This window comes from Dipodomys merriami, unplaced genomic scaffold, assembly GCF_024711535.1.
Source record: "Dipodomys merriami isolate MVZ:Mamm:240054 unplaced genomic scaffold, mDipMer1.0.p SCAF_57, whole genome shotgun sequence".
In the NCBI taxonomy this organism is placed as follows: Eukaryota; Metazoa; Chordata; class Mammalia; order Rodentia; family Heteromyidae; genus Dipodomys; species Dipodomys merriami.
The window spans coordinates 5047747-5070807 of record NW_027206146.1 but is presented as its reverse complement, the minus strand read 5'-3'; the positions used below and the strand labels follow the sequence as shown (position 1 = coordinate 5070807).

Genomic DNA, 23061 nt, shown 5'->3' with positions numbered 1-23061 from the left:
GCAAGTGCTCTACCACTGAGCCACCTTCCCAGCCCTCAGCAATGTTATTTAGCATTCAAAGCCCTGGGTTCAATCCCCAGGAACAAAAGAAGAGGGGGATGGGTGTAGAGGGCAGTACAGTGAGGTGCTGATCCCCGATGGAGGAAAGAAACAGGTTTTGTTTTTGTTTTTTGGTCCAGTTGTGGGGCCTGAACTCTGGGCCTGAGCACTGTCCCTCAGCTCTTCAGCTCAAGGCTAGCGCTCTACCACTTGAGCCACAGCGCCATGTCCAGCTTTTTCCTTTTTTTTTGCTTATGTGGTGCTGAGGAATCGAACCCAGGGCCTCCGGCATGCAAGGCAAACGCTCTACCACTAAGCCAACTTCCCAGCCCCAAGAAACAGGTTTTGTAAAGTCAGGAGGAAGCTAGAGCCTGGTGTTTTGGCCCACAGAGTTTGATCTGGTTGACATGAACTGGGATTCCAGGAGTGGAGACACTGTGACGATCAGATCACCAATGAAGCAAAGGAGAACTTTAGTCCAGGTGGAGTGATGCATGCCTATAATCCCAGCTACCTACCTGGGAACTGAAACAGGATGATTTGTGAGTTCCAGGTCAGCATGGACAAAAATGAGACCCTGAGCTTTGAGGCCCAGGGAAAAACAAATAAAGGGAAAGGAGGAGGCTGAAGGCTGGAGGGGAAGAGAGACCACGGGGAGAGAAGGCCCCAGCAGAGGCAGGGATTTCCAGCAGACTCTAAAGCCACCACATAATGTCTGTCCTCTCTCCTACCCTCCCTGTCCCTAGATTCCCAGCCAGAGACAGAATAAAGGCAAGTATCTTTTATTCCAATGACAGAGATGCCATCAACATCTTCACAGTTGAAAGGAAGCATAAGAGAATTGTGGTCAAGAAGGCACTGAAAGAAGGGGCATAGCCACCAGCAGTTGCTGAAAAAGGAAACAAAATGAGGATTCAAGACCCAGCAATTCAGGTTTCAGCCCTCCTCCCTCAGACCCATGGGTCCAGACCCAGGCCTCCTCCCTCCAGCTCAAGGGTCCAGATTCCCCAGTGTCCTGGCTTCCCTGTACCTTACGCTTCCAGTGGAAGGCAGCCCTGCTGGCCTCGGAGTTGATCTGCAGTGGGATGTAGGTATCCAGATGATACAGCTGCTGAGGGCCCCCCATCACCAGGCGGTCCTCTCCAATCTCCAGTGACAGCCCCAGAGCCCCATCCTGGGAAGGATGGAAGGAATGAGCCCACCTTCCCCAGTGGACCAGGCTCATGGCCCCACATATTAGGAAACTATAATATTTAAAGGGCCATAACATTTACAAGGCCCTGGGTTCAACTGAGAGGAGAGGAAGGGAGAGAAAAGAAGGGAGGAAGGTGAGGGCAATGATTACAAGTCTTAATGGCTGAGCACTTCCTATCCCCTGAGCATCCTCAGGACAGCACCAGAAAGGGTGCCGGTGGCCTCCTAGACCAGGAGAGGTGGCTGACTCAGCTGGGGTGATGGTTTCCATCACTCGTCCTGGGAGACAGGCGCCACTATCCCCGACCCTCTGTCCCGCTCTGGCTGAGCCGTACTCACCAGCTTGGGCAGGTCAATTTCAGCCAAGAGGAGATCCGGGGCTTCCAGCCAAAGGTTCAGATGAGGCTTCTCTGGGCTGAGAAGGAACGAGGTCCAGAACTGAGGACGTCTACCAGGTCTTCGCCAGCCCCTCCCCTAAGCACCCTGGGCTCTTTCTCTCCACTCAGCCCTGAGCCTTGCGGGGGGGACTCAGAGGTAGTTCTGGCTGTCCAGATTTTCAGAGCCTTGGGGCGTCCGCCAGTGTCGGGGGGCTGAGGTGTGAGGGAGGGGCTCAGAAGGGTGTTGGAGAACCATGAGGGACTTCCTAAAAGCTCACCCGACATCAGCACAGGGGGAGGCGGATGTGTATGTGTTCCCCAGCTCCTGGATCCGAGGACGCTGCTTGGAGCGGATGTTCTGCTGCGAGATGGAGCCCAGGAATGGCCGGTTCTTCAACATCCGCCATTCTGAGGGGAGACGGTCAAAACCTAGTCAGTGGGCTCCATCCACTGCCAGGGCCGGGCATAACCACGCCCCTTTGTGGGTGTGGCCAAAGACACCCCACCCTCCCTAGGGTATGCACCAATAAAACCCACTCCAAGATGCTCATGGCTCCTCCCACCACGGCTTGGCCCCGCCCCTGTCTTTAGAAGCCCGCCCCCTCCAGATCTTAAGTGAAGGAAATCCCTGCCCACCCCACCTCTGGAGAAAGGGGGGCGGAGCCCAGTCTGCTTCCGGCTCCCCTACTGCTCACCCGGATTCAACTGCAAGCCATATTTGTCCTCAAGGCCCTCCCTGGCAATGGTGACCACGAGCTCTCGCAAGAAATCGCTGTTCTGAGCACAAGGAAGGGCAGATGTGGCAAGGGAAGGTGGGGTGGTGGGGAGCTCCTGCCCCCCACCCCGGCAGGCCTCACAGGCCCCCACACCTGCATCCTCCGGTAGAAATCGCTGTTGACTGCTACATCGTAGGCGGTACAGCCCTGGCCTTCTGCAGAGAGAGAAAGAGGATGAGCCCCCCCCCCAAAGCCCTCCACGGGACACCCACAGATGATACAGACAGGGAAATCACCCAGGGACAGTGGTGGTAAGGACCCAGAGACTTAGCAACTGAGAGTTCTGTGTGTGTCCTTCCCAGGGGATTCAGATCAGGGTCCCCATGGCTTCCAGTCTCTCATCTCCAAGCCCCAAGGAGGAACCTGCCCTGCTCCAGTCACTCCAGCCTGTCTGTCCCTCCAATCCCTGGGAAGAAGTTTATTTCTTCTGTCCACATTTAGACCAATGATTGTTTTCCCCGATCTACCTAGGCCCTCTTTCCTCTCTGCATAGAACTCTCTAACTCCAGCTCCCTCAGAACATTCTTCTTTATTTTCTTTTTTTTTTTTGTCCATCGTAGGGCTTGAACTTTGGGCCTGAGTGCTGTACTTCCTTGAGCTCTTCAGCTCAGTAGCTCTCTATCACTTGTGCTACAGCGTCACTTCCAGTTTTTTTGTTGGTTTCAGTCAGTTGTGGGGCTTGAACGCTAGTCCTGGGCGCTGTCCCTGTGCTCTTCATTCAGCTCAGGGCGAGCACTCTACTGCTTGAGCCACAGCACTACTTCAGGTTTTATAGTGCTTTATTGGAGGTAAGAGTCTTGTGGACTTTCCTGCCCGGGCTGGCTTTGAACCGTGATCCTCCAATCTCAGCCTCCTGAGTAGCCAGGATTACAGGCATGAGCCACTAGCACCCTGCCTGAATTTCTTTTTCCCCCAGCACTGAGGTTTGAACTCAGGGCCTCAAGTTTACTACAAGGCAGGCACTCTACCACTTGTGCCACACCCTGGCCCTGTATAGTAGTTATTTTTCAGGTAGGGTCTGGCACCATTTGCCTGGATTGGACTACACTCAGATCTTCCTACCTTTGCTCCCCAGGTAGCTGGGATGAGAAGCACATGCCACTATGCCCAGCTTTTTTGTTGAGATGGGACCTTGAATTTCAATACTCCCAATCTCAGCCTCCTCAGTAATTGAGATTATGAGCATGAGCCACTGTTCCTGGCCATGTTCTATTAAGTATTCTACCTGACATCCCTGCCTCTAGGAAGCCTTCCTCAGAATCAATAAATAACCCTTTGGTGTGTATCCTCTTTAATGCAGCACAAACTACACCATATTGAAACTGCATTTGCGACCTACCCCCCCCCCCCCCATAACAGGGAGTTTATCAAGGGTGGGATATGGATTTGGTAAATCCTTACTCCACTCCACAGTACCCAAAGCTTGGTTTCAAGAAGGTTTTGGAAACACACATGATTACAAAACAGGACACAGAAATACAACAGGGGGGCTGGGAAGGTAGCTCAGTGGTAGAGCGCTTGTCTTGCATGCATGAGGTCCTGGGTTCGATTCCTCAGCACCACATAAGCAGAAAAAGCTGGAAGTGGCACTGTGGCTCAAGTGGTAGAGTGCTAGCCTTGAGCTGAAGAGCTGAGGGACAGTGCTCAGGCCCAGAGTTCAGGCCCCACGACTGACCAAAAAAACAAGACAAAACAGGGTCACAGTCCAGAGAAAGAGAGTGATAGGAGGGTCTCAGTTGGAGGGGCACCTGGGCAAAAGATTACTGAGACCTTATCTCAAAGAACAAGCCAGGTGTTGTGATTCCTATCTGTAATCCCAGCTACATAGACAGCATACATAGGAGAATGAGATCTAAAGTTATCTCTGAGGCAAATGCCTGAGACCCTACTGGAAAAATAACCAAAATAAAAAGGGCTGGGGAAGTGGCTCAAGTGGTAGAACATATGTCTTATAAACAGAAGACCCTGGAATTGAAGCCTACTATTGCCAAAAAAAGAAAAAAAGAAAAAGAAAGGAAGAAACAGGACATGGAAGGTCATAGGAAAATAAAAAAGTGGCAGGGCTGGGAAGGTGGCTCAGTGGTAGAGCACTTGCCTTGCATGCATGAGGCCCTGGGTTCAATTCCTCAGCACCACAGAAGCAAAAAGAAAAAAGCCGGAAGTGGTGCTGTGGCTCAAGTGGTAGAGCGCTAGCCTTGAGCTGAAGAGCTGAGGGACAGCGCCCAGGCCCAGAGTTCATGCCCCACAACCGGACCCCCCCCCAAAAAAAAAAGTGGCAACTGGCCTTCTGCTTAACCTCAGCTTCCTGGGGTGGGGCAGAAAGTGCCAGCCTGGCCAGGTGGGCAGGAACAAGTCCAGCTGGGCAATGGATGCCAGCTGGCTAGGGATTTGCCATAGGAAAAAGGATCAGTACAGGAGATTGGAAGCAGATTTCCAGGGATCTAAGGTAAAAGGGTCCTGGGCCCTGAATTTCAGATCCTAGGGAAGATGGGAGCCAGGGAGACAGACTCCAGGGTCCTCTGAGGCACTGACTTGCATCTAATTCAGCATGTGGCTCTCCGAGACTCATGGGGATGCGGAAGCCAGCTTGGTCCTCCTCCAGCATCTGAAGCAGCTCGTCCTCAGTCAAGTCAGCCGGGGGAGGGATGGAGGGAGAATGGCAGATGTTGATGAAAACCTTCCCTTCCGATGAGTTGGTCTTTATGCAGAAACCTGTGGGAGTGGTTTTATCCTGACCATCTGTCTGCAAAGGCTCAGTCTCCTCTCAGCCTCTCCATCCACCCTTTCCCTCTTTTGCTGTCCTCCTGCTGGGTCTCTGCATACCCTTGCACTGGGTCTCTCTGTCATCCCCCAAATACTCTGCCTTTTTGGGGGTACTGGGGCTTGAACTCAGGGTTTCAACTTGCTAGGCAGGTATATTTTCATTCCATTTCTCCATCTCCTTCTTTTCAAATCTGTTCCCGACCTGAGGCCCCAACTCGCTTCTGGTGTTGTGTCCCTGTCACTCTACCCACTGTGCTTTCTGTCCTTTCTCTGCTCTCTGGATGTCACTCCACATATCCACCCAGGCTTTTATAACCTTTTCTTGTGTGTCCTTCCTACTTTGTTTCCCCTACCTACAGTCTCTATTGCTGTTCTAAGTGTCTGTTCCTCTTTCTGAAGGACTCAGTCATTCTCACCAGGCTGAGGTTGGATCTGTGTCGATTCTGGTCTCGTCTGAGCTTGCTGGAAGTCCTTGGAGGCCTGTGAAGAAAAAAAAAAAGCTTCCAGAATTGGAGTCTGAGCAAAAACACCCATTATTTGTTTGTTTCTCACATCTTTAACTGTAGATGACATAAAATTTAATATTTTAGGTACCCTCCCCATTCCAGAACCTGAAAGTAACCCATTCTACACCTTTTTTTTTTTTTTTTGCTGGTCATGGAGCTTGAACTCTGGGCCTGGGCACTGTTCTAAGCTCTTCAGTTCACAGCTAGTGCTCTACCACTTGAGCGATAGCACCCACTTCCAGCTTTTTCTGTGTACGTGGTGCTGAGGAATCGAACCCAGGGCCTCATGCATGCAAGGCAAGCACTCTACCACTGAGCCACCTTCCCAGCCCCTCCACACCCATTTATGAACCTAGCAAGCTGAACCAATAAACTACAATTCCCACGAGCCATGATTGTCGCCCAGTGCATCCTGGGAGTTGAAGTCATATCTCGAACACACACATTAAAACTCTTCTAATTCCCAAGGACTCAGAAGCCGTCAGTTCACACCTGTAGCAGCAACTGCTGGAGCCGCGCTGCCTCGTCGTCCATCGTCTCTGCATCGCATAATTCTGATGCCAAAAGAGTCTTCGAATCCGCCATGGCCCTAGGAAACACAAGTAGGCGTCCTCAGCAACCTCGCAGTGAGGTATTTTTCCCGGGATCCGAACTCTGGAACGTACTCCCTGTACTATATTCTGCCTGGAACCCTAAGAATGTAGCCTGAGACTTTAGTTTCGTTCTAGTCCAGGCACCGTCGTCAGAGCCATTGGGACCCTGGTCGCATTTAGCAAATGTAACTACAAACCATACTTCCGGTCTGAGTAACCGTGGAAGCAAGCCACACTCCCCACTATACCATTGCTCCACCCAGCCGTAAGCGCTACTGACCAATCATGTTCCGAAGTCCTAGGCCCCGCCCCCTCGCCTCAACCAATCAAAACTAAACTCCGATGCACCTGGCCAAGTGCCACCCTTCCTCTGTCACACTTCCGGCCCCTTCTAAGACCCGTGGGCTGGGCTGGTTACAGTGCGTTTCAAGGCCGTCATACCTTAATTTCAGTGTCATTGTTAAGATTCCCTTCTGATCTTTAGCTACTAAGTCCCGAAGTAGGTCCGGGTTCCTAGTAAAACTATCGGGGCAGTACAAAAAGGGAACAAGGATCCACAATACCACCCCCCTTTCAAATCCAGAGTCTGGCTGACAGGAGCCCCTCACGGCCGATCTCCCTTCCCTCCTCACTGGGCGTTTGCAAGTTACGAATTACATTTCCCGGCGTGGGCTTCTAGGCGGGATCATCAGGCTCTAAGGCCCGCGAGAGCGGGCGGGGATTGGCCCTCTACCCCGTCGTCCCGCCCTCTGCTCGCTGGCCCCGCCCCCCGGGTGGAGGGCGGCGAGGGGGCGGCGCTGCCCTCCCGACCTCAAGGCTCTCTCGGGCCCAGTGCCCCAGTCTTTCTCAGGAAGAGGTCTCGGCGAGCGATGGCTGCGACGCGCGCAGGGGCCCGGGTCAGCGAGATCTTCACTACTATGGAGTACGGACCTGTACCGGAGAGCCGCGCATGCGCATTGGTGAGGGCCTGCGGAGGGGGGCGTGAGTGCGGCTTTCCAGCATCCCTAGGCCCACGGCGGCGTGGTCTGCGCGCGGGCTCCCGTGATGCTCCGCGGCGGCCCCGCCCCCTCGCTCGCGGTGATTCCCGCCACGGGTTAGGCCCGGGCCCGAGATCCACTGAGCTTTTTGGTGGTGGCGGTAGCGGTGGAGATTCCGTTCCCGGGGCTTGAACTCAGGACCTTGGTTGCTAACCTTGAACTCTCCCGCCCCGCCCCCCTCAAGACTAGCTAATATCCTACCACGTGGGCCACAGCTCCACTTCCGGATTGGGGGTAATAATGGAAGATAAAGGTCTCATGGACTTGTCCTGCCCCGGCTGGCTTTGAACTGAACTTTGATCCTCAAATCTCAGCCTCTAGGATGGCTAGCTAGGATCACAGACGCCTGGCTCCTTTGAGCATTTAGTCTGTTCCTGCGATCCCCCGTGGGGCTCGGGCTCCCCGATCCTGAGCTCCCGCTAGATGGACACTCCCCCCAACTCCTCAGAACCCTCCGTAGGTTTAGTGATCCTCCGAACATCCACAGGCTCCCCACTCTGGGCTCCACTGATCACCGCAGATTAATGGCCGTGGCCGCAGAGGGCCTCGGTGCGGCCCCCGTGGGCTCTCAGGACCCCAGGATTCCCTGCCTTCCCCCTTCAAGCCCTATGGAGCTCCCATGATGCCGCGAGCTTCAGACCTGTCCCGGGGAGCCCCCATGATGCTTCAGGGCCCCTTGATCTTGTGATTCCCAGGGCATAATCAGACCTGCTGGACTATACAGTGGTGCCCTTCAGAACCCCTTGGGAGGTAGCGGAGGTGGTCATGGTTCCTCAGTTACCTCCTGGGGATCTCTCCCCCCTTCTAGGATCTTCCAGCAAGCATCCCTTGGGTTGCTTTGAGAGGAAGGGCAGAAGGCTGGAGCCATGAGGGTGGGCCAGGTGAACACTGATGAGGCAGCAGGCTGGGACAAGGAGATGGAGCAGACTGGGTGGCAGATGTGCTGTGGGGTATGGAGGATGGAGAAGGCAGGGACCCTCCTTGATGGCCCCAAAGCTGTGGGATTGGAGGAATGACACAGCTCTGTTGTATCATGAGGACAGCCATGTCAGAGTCCAGCTTTGTTGGGCCTGTGCCTCAGGACCAACGGTTGGGCAGATCACAGAGACCGTGACTTTACTACCATAGAAAAATACTGAAGGATAGGATTGACTAGAAATATAGTGGAAACTCAAATAAGTGGATCTGTTTAGCCCACACCGGTGGCTCACGAGTGTAATCCTAGCTACACAGGAGGCTGAGAAGCTAGCCGGGGCAAGTAAGTCTGTGACACTCTTATCTCCAATAAACCACTCCGAAAACCGGAAGTGGCACTGTAGCTCAAGTGGTAGAGCTCTTGCCTTAAGCTGAAGAGCTGAGAGACAGCACCCAGCCCAGAGTTCAAGCCCCATGACCGACCAAAATAAAAGGATCTGTTCAGTGCCTGTCTCCACACTTATTGATCCCATTTCATCCCAGGTGATTGTTGTTTTATTTGCCAGTCTGGGCCTGGGCATTGTCCCTGAGTTCCTCTTTGCTCAGCACTCTAACTATCTGAGCCACAGTGCCACTTCCAGCTTTTTCTGGAGGTTAATTGGAGATAAGAGTCTCACCATCTTTCCTGCCAAGGCTGGCTTTAAACCGAGATCCTCAGATCTCAGCCTCCTGAGTAGCTAGGATTACAGATGTGAGCTACCATCACCTGGCTAAATACTGGATTTTGAGGCCAGAAGAAAAAAGTTACCTGACTCCCATCTCAACCAACAAGTTGGACATGGTAATATACTCTTATCATCCCCAGCATCTTGGGAAGTGTAAATGAGAGAATCACTGTCCAGGGACTATATCCCCACAATTGTTAAAGCCAAAAGGACTAGGGACATGGCTTAAGCCGTACAATGCCTGCCTCAGAAGCACAAAGCCTTGAGTTTGGTACCCTAGTACCACCAAAAACACATTGAGATTTGAACTTGAGCCAATGGACTGTGGACCCATGGTTTCTCTCCTAAAAGGTCTCAGTCTTAACAGTGTGCAGATCAGACTCAAACCACTAAACATGTTTTCTTTAGCCTGAGCTTTGTTTTTGAAAATGTCAATTGCTGGACAATTAATTCCATGTAAACATCCTCTGGACTCTAGCTCCCTTAGAAAATAAAATTCCAAAATGTGGCAAGCTTTGGCTCCAATTCCCTGACACAAATCATCTGGAAACAATTGGGACCGGCATTTTATAGGAGTTTGAAGCTTTTAGTTCCCAGCAGTCCATCTTCTGCCATTTAGTGACCTGCCAGGACTCTGTGCACATTCTTTTGGAAATTTGTTTTTCTTTGGGAGGGAAAAATTGAGAACAGAGAACTTGATATTTATTAAGAACTCTCATTTATCCATTACTCAACTTCAACAATGAATATTTCACCCAATGTTGTTTCACTCTTTTTCTTTTAAACCCAGTAAGAGGGTTTTTTTTCTTTAAGAGTAATTTAAACAAAGTCCAGATGACATTTCTCTATAAATGTTGAAATTTCATTTTCCTAACAGATAAGGACTCATTGTGTTATATAACTGTGCTAGTGGGCTGGGAAGGTGGCTCAGTGGTAGAGCACTTGCCTTGCATGCATGAGGCCCTGGGTTTGATTCCTTAGCACCACATAAGCAAAAAGAAAAAAAGCTGGAAGTGGCGCTATGGCTCAAGCGATTAGAGCGCTAGCTTTGAGCTGAAGAGCTGAGGGACAGCGCCCAGGCCCAGAGTTCAGGCCCCACGACCATACCCCCCCCCAAAAAAAAAAAAAAAACTGTGCTAGTGTTATCATATTTTTGCATTAACAGTCATTCATTAATATATAATGCCCAATCTATATTCACACAACTCTATGCCTTTTTGGTGTGTATCATAGTGCACCCCTGTAAATCCAGCACTCAGGAGGCTAAGGCAGTAAAGTCTGAGGCTGGCTTGATCCACATAGTGACCTACTTAGTGAGATCCTATTTCAAAAGAACAACAACAACAAAAAAAAAACACTTGCCGGGCGCTGGTGGCTCACTCCTGTAATCCTAGCTACTCAGGAGGCTGAGATCTGAGGATCGCGGTTCAAAGCCAGCCCGGGCAGGAGAGACCGTGAGACTCCTATCTCCAATAAACCACCAGAAAACCGGAAGTGGCGCTGTAGCTCAAGTGGTAGAGTACTCGCCTTGAGCTGAAGAGCTGAGGGACAGCGCCCAGGCCCAGAGTTCAAGCCCCACGACCGACACACACACAAAAAAAAAACCACTTCCCCATTGGGTATTTGAGTTTGGAACTTCTAACCCCCACCCCCCCTGCCCCGTGGGGCTTGAACTCTGGCCTGGGCCTGGGCTCTGTCCCTGAGCTCTTAAACTCAAGGCTAGTGCTCTACCACTTGAGCCACAGCGCCACTTCCGGTTTTCTGAGTGGTTTATTGGAGAGTCTCATAGGACTTCCCAGAGCGAGCAATCCTCATTTCTCAGCCTCCTGAGTAGCTAGGATTACAGGCGTGAGCCACCGAAACAGGCTCTGTTATCTTTGATAACAGAGCAGAAAGGGTTAGAAATGTGGCTCAGCCACAGACCACTTGCCTGACAAGAACCCCAAATACCACAAAAAAATAGATAAGGCCAGGCACTAGTGGCTCACCTGTAATCCTAGCTACTCAGGAGACTTCGATCTAAGAATCCGTTTGAAGGGCTGGGAAGCTGATTCTTAGATCTTAGTCTCCTGAGTAGCTAGGATTACAGGCATGGGCCACTAGCGCCCAGCTTGCATATTTGCTTTGAGACAAAGTCTTTATGTAGCTTCAATTGGCCTTGAACTTTCAGCCACCTCACCCACTAACATAGTAAGCTTTATGTATATTTATTATATTAAAAAGAAAGTGGATGGGCTGGGGGTTTAAGGTGTAGGTTCATTAGTGGAGCGTAGAGCTCAGGATTCAATCCTCAACAACAAAAAATACAACAGAAAGAAAGAAGTAACTCTTGAAGAGAAGAGGTATAAGTCTCTCCTCGCAGAGGACTCTGGGTAGGGATTCAGCTGCCTCCCAGGCCAATTCTCACACTCTTTCCTTCTCTCAGGCCTGGCTGGACACACATGACCGGCAGTTGGGCCACTATATACATGGACTGTGGATAAAGCCAGAGCACAGGAATTCAGTGCCTTTCCAGGACCCCATCACAGGTGTGTGATGTCGCCCAGTCATTGGTGGAACTGGGGGAAAGGGGGTGGGCAGGACATTTGTGTTTTCCAGTTGTACCAAGCCAAGATACCCCAGGGATAGGAAAGGGGTTGAGATTTCTGGTTCTTCTTGATGACAATCAGGCTAATTATGGTTCTACGTCCATAACTGCATGACTTTGTGGGTGTGGGTACATGTCAGTACTTGGATAAAACTCAACTCAGCATCTGGGCACTGTCCCTTAGCTTTTTTTTTTTTTTTTTGGTCCAGTCATGGGACCTGAACTCTGGGCCTGGGCACTGTCCCTCAGCTCAAGGCTAGTGCTCTACCACTTGAGCCACAGTGCCACTTCCGGCTTTTTTCTTTTTGCTTATGTGGTGCTGAGGAATCGAATCCAGGGCCTCATGCATGCAAGGCAAGTGCTCTACCACTGAGCCACCTTCCCAGCCCCTCCCTTAGCTTTTTTGCTCTACCACTTGACCCACACTTCCACTTTGGGGCTTTTGGTGATTCATGGAAAATAAGAGTTTCATGGACTTTCCTGCCCAGGCTGAATTTGAACTTTCGATCCTCAGGTCTCAGCCTCCTGAGTAGCTGGGATAAGAGGCATGAACCTCCCTTGCCCAGGAGAGCTGATCTACCAATGACCAATGACAAGCTTCCTAAAAGAGAGCTAGGGGTAGAGGCGGGGTCCACTGTTTGGACTTGGGCTCTCCTGCCATCAGGATCCCTCCACTTGTCTCCTTAGGAGAGATCTTGGCCAGTTGCCTGGAGGCCACAGCTGATGATGTAGCCTCAGCGGTGGATGCGGCTAACACTGCTTTTGTGGGCTGGAGAACACTCCCCGGAGCCTCCAGGGCCCAGCATCTGACCAGGTGATGCAGCCAGACATGGCGGGAAGGTGGGGAGAGACAGCCGGCATCCTATCAAAATCCTGTTTCCCAAGATTCCACTGACTTAACAGACCAGCATGCATTTGTGCTTTAGTGGCCAGAATATGCATTTCTCACAATTCACTGGGCCTAGTCCTAATAAAGAGTCTTATTTTCTAGAATGACACAGAAGCCCTGTTTCTCAGCAGTTTACGAGAGTCCAGGCTCCTCATTTTATGCACACTTGAGGGAGCAGTGAGAGATGAAGATTTCATTTCCCAAGATACCATTGACATTAGAGGTTACTAACTCAAGTTCCCAGGACAAGGTAGAAGGTAGAGAGGCTATTACTGGTAGCCAAAGCCCTTAGAGTTTTCCCAACTACATTTCCCATAAGTCTTTGGCATCTGCTGCCCCTTGGGTGCCCCCCAGGGCCTCATGGGAATTGTAGTCCATTCCCCCCTTGCCCTCTCCCTAGGTTGGCCAAGAATATCCAGAAGCACCAACGCCTGCTGTGGACCCTGGAATCCTTGGTGACTGGACGGGCTGTTCGGGAGGTTCGAGACCAGGAAGTCCCACTGGCCCAGCAACTGCTCCAGTACCACGCAGTGCAGGCGCATGCTAAGTCTGAGATACTGGCGGCCTGGGCGCCCATGGGTGAGACCTGGAGCCCTCGCGCCTGACCCTGCTCCCTCTTGAGCCACCGTGCCGGCCCCAGTGCCTACCCTCGCTGCTGCTTCTTGCAGGAGTCATCGGCCTCATCTTACCACCCACGTTCTCCTTCATTGACATGATGTGGAGGATATGCCCTGCCCTGGCTATGGGTAAACAACCAAGGGCCAATTGCACTTCAGACAGGAAGAAGTTGGGGGCAGACTCCAGGGTCTGAGGGAAGAGGCTGAGGCTTGCACCCCTGGGTCTGAGGGAGGAAGCTAGGACTGGACCCCAGGATCTGCTGGAGGTGGGGCTGTGGTCTGGACTCCTGGCTCTCAGATTCCTCCCCTTCTCCAGGTTGCACAGTGGTGGCTCTCGTTCCCCCGGGCTCCCCAACACCGCTGCTCCTGGCCCAGCTGGCAGGGGAGCTGGGTTCCTTCCTTGGGATTCTTAACGTGCTCAGTGGCCCTGCCTCCCTGGGGCGCGTGCTGGCCGCACAGCCTGGAGTGCAGAAGGTGTTCTTCTGCGGTGCTGTTGAGGTATCTGGCTGGGACTGTGCTGGGCAGGATTGGGATCGGGCAGCTGGTGTCCCAGGCAAACCCTGCAGTCCCTCTCTCAGGAAGGACGTGCCCTGCGGCAGACCCTGGCAGGCCAGGGCGTGGAGCTGAGCCTGGCCCTGGGCTCAGAGTCGCTGCTGCTGCTGACTGACTCGGCAGACCTGGACTCAGCCGTGGAAGGCGTGGTGGATGCAGCCTGGTCGGACCGCAGCCGGGTGAGGCCCATACACTCCTATCCCCAGGGTGGGGGGGAGAATCGAAGGCAGACCTTGAGGTCCCAAATATCTGTGATTTTTAACTTTTAGTTCCTTATCTCTAGGCCAGTGGTCTAGGGTGTGTGTGTGTGTGTGTGTGTGTGTGTGTGTGTGTGTGTGTGTGTGTGTGTGTGTGTGTGTGTGTGTGTGTGTGTGTGTGTGTGTGTGTGTGTGTGTGTGTGTGTGTGTGTGTGTGTGTGTGTGTGTGTGTGTGTGTGTGTGTGTGTGTGTGTGTTTGACTGGGATTTGACTGGGATTTGAATTTAGGGCCGTGTGTGTGTGTGTGTGTGTGTGTGTGTGTGTGTGTGTGTGTGTGTGTGTGTTTGACTGGGATTTGAATTTAGGGCCCTGTGCTTGCTGGACAGAGTACTTTATACTACTTGAGCCATGCATCTAACTCTTTTTGCTCTAGTAATTTTTTAGAAAAGGCCTTGCGTGTTAGCCTGTAACTGGCCTCAGTCCACAATCCTCCTATCTCTGCCTCCCAAGTAGCCATGATTTTTACAGATATAAACCACCATGATCAGCTTGGAATGAGTTTTGGTTAATGTTTGGTCCAGGCTGGTCTTGTACCATGATACTCCTATTTCTGTATCTCACCTAGCTGGGATAGCAGGCATGAATCACCATACCCAGCCAGGACTCTGGTTTTTTTTTTTTTCCTATTTATTTATTTATTTATTTATTTATTTATTTTGGTCATGGGGTCTGAACTCTGGGCCTGGGCGCTGTCCCTCAGCTTTTCAGCTCAAGGCTAGTGCTCTACCACTTGAGCCACAGCGCCACTTCAGTCAGGCACTCTTTTTACTTTTGTGGTGAAGAATAGAACCCAGGGCCTCATGCATGCAAGGCAAGAGCTCTACCACTGAGCCACCTTTCCAACCCCTTGTCCCTTGCTTTATAGTCTCATTATTTACTCCTTGAATTTTTTTTTTTTTTTTTTTTTTTTTTTTTGTCGGTCCTGGGGCTTAACTCTGGGTCTGGGCGTTTTCCTTGTACTCTTCAGCTCAAGGTGAGCGCTCTACCACTTGAGCCACAACGCCACTTCCAGTTTTCTAGTGGTTTATTGGAGATAAGAGTCTCATGGGGGGGTGGGAGGCTGGGAAGGTGGCTCAGTGGTAGAGCGCTTGCCTTGCATGCATGAGGCCCTGGGTTCGATTCCTCAGCACCACATAAACAGAAAAAGCCAGAAGTGGCGCTGTGGGCTCAAGCAGTCGAGCGCTCGCCTTGAGCTGAAAAGCTGAAGGACAGCGCCTAGGCCCAGAGTTCAGGTCCACGACCAGCAAAAAAAAGAGTCTCATGGATTTTCCTGCCTGGGTTGGCTTTGAACCATGATCCTCAGACCTCAGCCTCTTGAATAGCTAGGATTACAGGCGTGAGCCACCAGCACCCGCTTTTTTTTTTTTTTTTTTTTTTTTTTTTTTTAATGCTAGAACTGGGTCTTGAACTCAGGGACTCTCACTCTCTTCCTTAGTCTTTTTTGCTCAAGGCTGATGCTGTACCAATTCAGCATGTCTCTATGTCTGGCTCTTTTCTTGGTTAATTGCAGATAGGAGTCTTTCAGATGTGTCTGCCCAGGCTGGCTCTGAATCTTGATCCTCAGATCTCAGCCTCCTGAGTAGCTGGGATTACAGGCATGAGTCACCAGTGCCCAGCTTGACTTCTACAGTTTGACATCTACTCTTGATGCTCATTTCCCAACAGGGAGGCCTCAGGCTCCTCATCCAGGAGTCTGTGTGGGATGAAACCATGCAGCGGCTCCAGGCCCGGATGGGCAGGCTTCGGTGCGGCCCAGGACTGGATGCGGCCGTGGACATGGGGGCTCGCGGGACTGCAGCATACGACCTGGCCCAGTGCTATGTGCGTGAAGCACAGAGCCAGGGAGGACAGGTGAGCCCCAGGACACAGACTGTGCATGGATGCTAGGGTGGAGGAGCTTCAAGCCCCAGCCCCTGGGTCGGGGCCCTGGTTTGAGGGAGGAGGAGTAAATCTACATCTGTTCCATTTCTGTCTAGGTGTTCCAGGCTGGTGATATGCCCTTGGATAGCCCATTTTATCCCCCAACCTTGGTCTCAGGCCTTCCCCCTGCATCCCCGAGTGCCCAGGCAGAGGTGAGCACCCAAGGGGCCCAGACATCCTCTTCAACCCTGTCCCCCATCCTCAGTCAGCCATGGTCACCAGACCTCCATCACCTAAGCTGGGTGCCAGTGGCTCCCGCCTGTAATCCTGGCTCCTCAGGAGTCTGAGATCTGAGAATCGGAGGTTCAAAGCCAGCCTTGGCAGAAAAGTCCATGAGACTCTTATCTCCAATGAACCACCAAAAAGCCAGATACTAGTAGAGCTGTGGCTTAAGTGATAGAGCGCCAGCCTTGAGTGAAAAAGTTCAGGGACAGTGCCTAGGCCCTGAGTTCAAGCCCCAGGACTGGCACCCCTAGAGAGAGAATCATGGAGAAGGAATGGGGGTGATGATGCTTCCACCCAACTGAGCCCCTCTGGGGCTGGGAAGGTGGCTCAGTGGTAGAGTGCTTGCCTTGCATGCCTGAGGCCCTGGGTTCGATTCCTCAGCACCACATAAGCAAAAAGAAAAAAAGCCGGAAGTGGCGCTGTGGCTCAAGTGGTAGAGCGCTAGCCTTGAGCTTAGGGACAGCGCCCAGGCCCTGAGTTCAGGCCCCACAACCGGACCCAAAAAAAACAACAACTGAGCCCCTCTGAACCCCTTCTAGGTGCCGTGGCCGCTGGTTGTAGCCTCCCCTTTCCGCACAGCCAAAGAGGTGCTGGCCTTGGCCAATGGGACTCCATGGGGAGGCAACGCCAGCGTGTGGAGCGAGAGGCTGGAACAGGCACTGGAGCTGGGCTATGGGTCAGTGGGTGCCTGCTGGGCCCCTGCTCCCTTCTTTCCCTTCTCTCTGAGCCTCTTTCCCCCTCTTTTGGCTCAGCACAACTTCCTGGGTCTCTCTGATGTCTCCCTGTCCACCCCCTCAGGCTCCAGGTGGGCACTGTGTGGATCAACGCCCACGGGCTCAGAGACCCTGCAGTGCCCACAGGTGGCTGCAAGGAGAGTGGTTGTTCCTGGCACGGGGAACTGGATGTGAGTACCCCGTCTCCATGACCCCCCAGCCCCCAGCCTGGCACCACCTTGTGACGTCTTGACCCCGCCCCTCCCACAGGGTCTCTACGAGTATCTGCGTTCCTCACTGACCCCTGCCCCGAAGCCCTTCTGTGAGAGCCTCAACTATGACACTTTTGGTCTCGCTGTGCCCCCAACCCTGCCAGCCGGGCCGGAAGTGGGGCCCAGGTGAGCTGTTCCAGGATCCCACCGTCTAAGTGAGGGTTGGAAGGCGAGGAAGAAGCTATGTCAGGGAGCCATTGATGGGGTGCTACTGAGTGTTGCATTCTGGGTCTTAAGGTCTCACACTCGCCACCCCCCTCCCACCAGGGCCTAATGAGAATCAGTGCTGCCTTGCCACTTGTAATCCTAGCTTAGGAGGCTGAGATCCAAGGAGCAGAGGTTCGAAGCCAGCCTGGGCAGGAAAGTCCATGAGACTCTTATCTCCAATGAACCACCAAAAAAACAGAAGGGGAGGAGTGGATCAAGTGGTAGAGCACCAGTCTTGAGGGAGAAAGCCAAGAGTGCAAGATCCTGGGGCTGGGAATGTGGCTTAGTGGTGGAGTGCTTGCCAAGCAAGCATGAAGCCCTGGGTTCCATTCCTCAGTACCACATACACAGAAGAAGAGGGAAATACCAGGCACCAGTGACTCACACCTGTAATCCTAGCTACTCAGGAGACTGAGATCTGAGGATTGTGTTTCAAGGCCAGCCGAGGCAGGAAAGTCCAGGAGACTCTTATCTCCAGTTAACCACCAGAAAACCAGAAGTGGTGCTGTGGCTCAAGTGGTAGAGTACTTGCCTTGAGCTAAAGAGCTGAGGGACAGTGCCCAGGCCCAGAGTTCAAGACCCAGGACTGGCAAAAAAGAGAGAAAGAGAGAGAGCACAAGGTCCTGAGTTCAAATTCCAGTACTGGTACACACCAAAAAAAATCAGTTCTGCCTGATGAATGTCTGTACCCACCCAGAAGAGAGTGGAAGTTGGTTTGGGGTGCCCCAGAGGCTCATGGGAGCCGGAGTTGGGGGTGAATGGGAGCGCAGTGCCCGAGGGTCCCCCACACCTGCCTCCCCTCCTGTGCTTGTAGCCCGGCACCCCCCTATGGGCTCTTTGTGGGAGGTCGTTTCCAGCCTCCTGGGGCGCGGAGTTCGAGGCCCATCCTGGATCCCTCAGGCAGGGTCCAGAGTTACGTGGCTGAGGGCGGAGCCAAGGATGTCCGCGCTGCGGTGGAGGCCGCGCACCAGGCCGCCCAAGGGTAAGAGCTGGGAGGAGAGGGTCTTCCGTGGGAGGGTCTTCCTGGGGCCCCTGCATGGGTAGACTGGGGGGGGGGGTCCTGAGAGCAGGGGTGAACCTTTCCCCCCCACTAAGAGCTGGCAGCGGGTCATCGGGGGCCCTGCACGGGCGGACTTGGGGGGCTGCTAGGAGCAGGTATGAGTCCTTCCCTGGGGGAGGGTCTTCCGGGGGCCACTGGGAGCAGGTGTGACTCACATCCCCCCCCACCCCCGCGCATGCGCACAGCTGGGCGGCCCGGTGCCCGGCCGACCGGGCGGCGGCGCTGTGGGCCCTGGCGGCCGCGCTGGAGCGCAGGCAGCCCGGGCTGGGCGCCAAGCTGGAGCGGCCGGGCGCGCGCGGCCAGCCGGTGGCGGCCGAGGTGCAGCGGAGCGTGGAGCGGCTGCGGACGTGGGGGGCCCGGGCCCAGGACCAGGGCCGAGCCCTGCAGGTGAGAGCGGCCAGGGCACGAGCCCTCCCCGCGCCCCGCGTCCCACTGGGACAGAGCCCCGATCTGGCCACCTGTCCGCCGGGATGGGGTTTCCGCTTTTCTTGTGAGCAGTACTGGGATTTGAACTCGGTGCCTGAGGCTTGCCGAGCCGGCATTCCACCGCTTGAGCCACGCCTCTAGTCCTGGTTATTTTGGAGATGGAGTCTGGCAAACTTTCCTGCCTGGGCAGAAACTCGGCCTCAAGCACAGAAAGCAAATAAGGGCTGGGGGAATGGCTCAGGGTCGAGCACCTGCCTAGCATGTAGGGGGCTTTAGATTTCAGGCAGGCCCACACAGGCTTATCCACAGGTACACACACATACACACACACACACACACACACACACACACACACGCCTGAGCCAGATTCTCAGCCCTCAGCCCACAGGAACACATTTCATTCCAACAACAAATAGGTGAAATAGACACTGATATTCATTGTAAACATGGGACACTGAGGCCCAGAGAGATCAAGTAACTCACACCAGGTCACACAGCAGCTGAGAGACTGGCTGGCTCACCTGGTCATACTAATATTGGAGTTGGAGAAAGGAAGGTGGGGATGAGAGGAAGAATGGGGTGGGGGTGTCCCCTTCCCTCCCCACCCTTGTCTTACCCATCTTGTCCCTACAGATCCCAGGCCTGAGAGGCCTCGTGCTCAAGCTCCGGGAGCCCCTCGGTGTATTGGCTATCGTGTGCCCAGATGACTGGCCCCTGCTGGCCTTCATATCCCTGCTGGCACCAGCTCTGGCTCATGGTAATGCTGTGGTCTTGGTGCCCAGCGGGACCTGCCCTCTGCCGGCCCTGGAAGTCTGCCAGGTACAGTCACAAACACCCCCATCCTGTTCCAACAACCCCCAGAGCAACAGGTGGGAGGTTGCCTGGGTGGGGAGGCAGGGGTTGGGCTGCCCTTCTCGGTAACCATAGAAACCCCAAATTCCATCATCTCCATCAGTCTCTGACCCTAGTCCTTCCAGTTGCTCCACAGCCCCTCCCCCCAAGTATTGTGTGTGTAAGCCCACCCCCTCTTGCACCTCCTAGGACATAGCTACTCTGTTCCCTGCCGGCCTGGTAAATGTGGTAACAGGAGATCGAGACCACCTGACCCGCTGTCTGGCCTTGCACCAGGATGTCCAGGCGCTGTGGTATTTTGGATCTCCCCAGGTATGTTTTGTCTTCCGTGGCTCCACCTGCACTGATTGGCTCCTCCTTTTCTAGGTGTGGGTATGTGGCCCCATCCCCTGAGAACTCTGGCTACAAGGTTGGAGGTTCTGTCCCTTTAGAAAGTGTTGCTAAGGAGGCAGATCTCCTTAGCAACAAGGGCCTAGAGCCTGCCCTACCCATTGCTTTATAAAGGCCACAGGGGTGAAAGTCCACCTGAGAAACCGGAGCCACAGTCCCATCCTTTGAAAATGGCCATCAAGGGGGCGGGGTTTCCTTAGCCATGGGGTCAACCTCTTCTTCCCTCAGCGTCTTTTGAAAGGTCATTTGCTGGCCAGGAGCCTGTGGCTCACGCCTGTAATCCTAGTGACTCAGGAGGCTGAGATCTGAGGATTCTGGTTCAATGCCAGCCTGGACAGGAGAGTCCCAGCTATTCTTTAAGCTCCAACTAACCAGCAAAAAGCTGTAACTTAACTGGTAGAGTGCCAGCCTGGAGCAAAAAAGAAAAATCTAAGAACCACTGTCCAGGCCTGGAGTTCAAGCCTTAGTACTGGCGCACAAAAAGTAAGGAACAGACCATGGAGATAATAACTCAGGCCTGTCTGTCTCTGGTTGCTAAGGAAGCAGGTGCTTTCACAGCCAGGGCGCTGATTGGGCTAACCCTGACCTTCCCACCCCCTACCCCCAGGGATCCCAGTTTGTGGAGTGGGCTTCTGCTGGGAACCTAAAGCCCGTATGGGTGAACGGGAACTGCTCTCGGGCCTGGGATCTGGAGAGCGAGGGATCATCCCAGGAGCTGGGGCTGAGGGCAGCCCGGACCAAGGCCCTGTGGCTGCCCATGGGGGACTGACCTGAACACCAGCTACCCCCAGCCTTCATCGAGCCTCAGACACCAGATGCCTGCAACTTTCATCATTGCTCTGTCTTCTAATAAACTGTGGGAGCAACGTGTGACCAATTCTCCAAGGGGGGGAGGGGGGGAGGACAGCATCATCTGGCCTGTGGGAGGCCCAGTGACATTCAGCCGTTGGGTGGGCGGCTGCAGGACAGCCCGGCATTTGTGAGACAGATAAAGGAGACTCTGAGCCCTCTCACACACCCCCACGCCATCCTGGGGGTGGGGGAGGAGAGGGAAGTCCCTGGGAAAGGTCATAGGTCTTCTCTTCGGCCTTGGCCACAGCTTCATGGCTCTGTCCTGGATTCTGGGACCCCAGCAGGGTCCTTCCCATTGACGATGTGTTCATCATAGCAAAACAACGCACCTCTTGGCTGGGCGCCAGTGGCTCACACCTGTAATCGCAGCTACTCAAGAAGCTGAGATATTGAGATGAGGATTGTGGTCCAAAGCCAGCCCAGGCATGAAAGCCCTTAAGACTCTCATCTCCAATAAATGGTGCTATGGCTCAAAGTCAGGGACAATGCCCAGGCCAACTTCAAACCCCAGAACTGACAAAAACAAAAAACCTCACCTCTCCCAGGCTGCCTGCTTAACAAGGTGAGCCTGTGCTTTGCGCATGTGCACTCAGTCCCCCCCCCATGCGAGTTCAGCAAGGTGGACCAATACAATGCCCATGCGTGTATTTGCTAGTTCTCGCTGAGCCAAGTGGGGCATGCCACTTCCACACTGGACCAGATGACATAGGACAAGGATACTCTCCAGACAAGCCTGACCTCCAAGCTTCAGACCAGCCCCCTTTGGGGGTCCTCAAGCCACCTGCATTTTTCACCAACTTCTTACAAATTCAGGAGCTCCTAGGACCCTCAGGTTCAATATCTGAGCTCCAGAAACAGCTACATTCAAAGTCACAAGTTTATTACAAAGAATACAAGCAGGGTGTGGTGGCTTAGACCTGTAATCCCCACTACTTTAGAGGCACAAAAGCAGGGGAATTTGTCATCCTAACTAAGAAGGCTGAAAGCTGAGGATTGAGGTTTGAAACCAGCTCAAGCAGGAAAGTCTGGTAACCTTTTATCTCCAATTAACCAAAAAGCCAGAAGTGAAGCTGAGGGTTAAGTGATAGAGCTCTAGCGTGGTAGCACATTCTTGTAATCCCAGCACTCAGAAAGCTTAAGCAGGATTACCAGTTCAAAGGCAGCCTTGGTTTTCTGAGGGAATTGGTTCTGGGACCTGTGTGTTTACCAGAATCCAAAGGTGCCTTAATCCTTTGCATAAAGTGCTGCAATAAATTCAATCTCTAGATCATTCCTAGTGCCTGACTCAAAGTAAATATTATGCAAATCATATTTGTCTTGAGTTGCTTGCAGAGCAATGGTAAGAAAAGGGTCTGTTGCTGGGTGCTGGTGGCTCAAACTTGTCATCCTAGCTACTCAGGAAGCTGAGATGTGAGGATCATAGTTCAAAGCAAGCCTAGGCAGGAATATCCGTGAGACTCCAATGAACCACCAGAAAACCAGAAGTGGCACTGTGGCTCAAGTGGTAGAACGATTGATTGATTGCCTTGTGCTGAAGAGCTCAGGGAGAGCTCCCAAGCCCAAGTCCCATGACTGTCAAAAAAGAAAAGGGTCTGTTAAATGCTTTTGTAATCTGGACCTAAAACTCAGGGCTTCACACATGCTGAGCAAGTGCTCGCTGAGCTACATGTCCACCCCGACATGTAATTTCTCTTTTTCTTTTTTTTTTGTGCCAGTACTGGGACTTGAACTCAGGGCCTTGTGCTTTCCCTTGGCTTTTTCCCTCAAGGCTTAGCACTCTACCACTTGGGCCACTCTTCTGTTTCAGGCTTTTTGCTGGTTTATTGAAGATGCTGGCTTAAAACTCCAGCCCTCTGAGTCTGGGGTTGTGGCTCAAATGGTAGAGCATCTGCCTAGCAAGCTGAAGGCCCTGAATTCAAACTTCAGTCTCAGATGAAGAAAAATAAAAAGGCCTCTGATCATATCTTTGCTCCTTTCTGGCAAGACCAACCTCTTCCTAGTCACCTTGGCATGACTTCAGGTGTGATGAACAGTGACATCTCCAATACTTGTGAAAGATCTCAAAGATTAATATCCAGGAAACAGAAACCCAAACCAGACCTCTTCATTATATGACGAGGAAAAGAGAGGCAACTCAGCACCCATTTACCCTCCGCTCAGCAAATATCTGTGGAGAAACTTCTAGAGCTGTGTCTCCATGGTGACAAACGACAATGAAAGATAACTAAGCCACAGGGTGTGCAGGAAGGTGATAAGTACCAAGCAGGGCTAAGACCGCCAGGAGGGGATACAATTTGGAAAGGGGTGTCAGGAAGAC

At 52.9% G+C, this 23061-nt stretch overlaps 2 protein-coding genes across 5 annotated transcripts; one reads left to right on the top strand and one right to left on the bottom strand.

Annotated features, from left to right (window-relative positions):
• Nucleotides 1-805: 805 nt before the first annotated feature.
• Nucleotides 806-7263, bottom strand: Pih1d1 (PIH1 domain containing 1). Of its 4 annotated transcripts, none has more exons than XM_070000983.1 (10): nt 7179-7263; nt 6148-6244; nt 5566-5629; nt 4919-5098; nt 2480-2541; nt 2306-2387; nt 1889-2018; nt 1573-1648; nt 1070-1213; nt 806-928 (listed from the first exon to the last, which is right to left on the bottom strand). In XM_070000983.1, the coding sequence occupies exons 2-10, from the start codon at nt 6238-6240 to the stop codon at nt 887-889; spliced, it is 873 nt and encodes a 290-aa protein (XP_069857084.1). In that variant the 5' UTR covers nt 6241-6244; nt 7179-7263; the 3' UTR covers nt 806-886. The 4 variants fall into 4 exon arrangements, with proteins under 4 accessions (XP_069857084.1, XP_069857083.1, XP_069857081.1 ...); XM_070000982.1 differs by lacking the exon at nt 7179-7263 and adding an exon at nt 7059-7141; XM_070000980.1 differs by lacking the exon at nt 7179-7263 and adding an exon at nt 6906-6975.
• On the top strand, nt 7118-22014 carry Aldh16a1 (aldehyde dehydrogenase 16 family member A1). The gene is made up of 17 exons (XM_070000979.1): nt 7118-7207; nt 11351-11453; nt 12200-12326; nt 12802-12980; nt 13070-13147; nt 13335-13516; nt 13597-13749; nt 15493-15678; nt 15804-15899; nt 16512-16648; nt 16771-16876; nt 16956-17083; nt 17979-18146; nt 18410-18611; nt 19284-19469; nt 19692-19814; nt 20500-22014. The coding sequence occupies exons 1-17, from the start codon at nt 7118-7120 to the stop codon at nt 20659-20661; spliced, it is 2406 nt and encodes an 801-aa protein (XP_069857080.1). The 3' UTR covers nt 20662-22014.
• The last annotated feature ends 1047 nt before the right edge of the window (nt 22015-23061 follow it).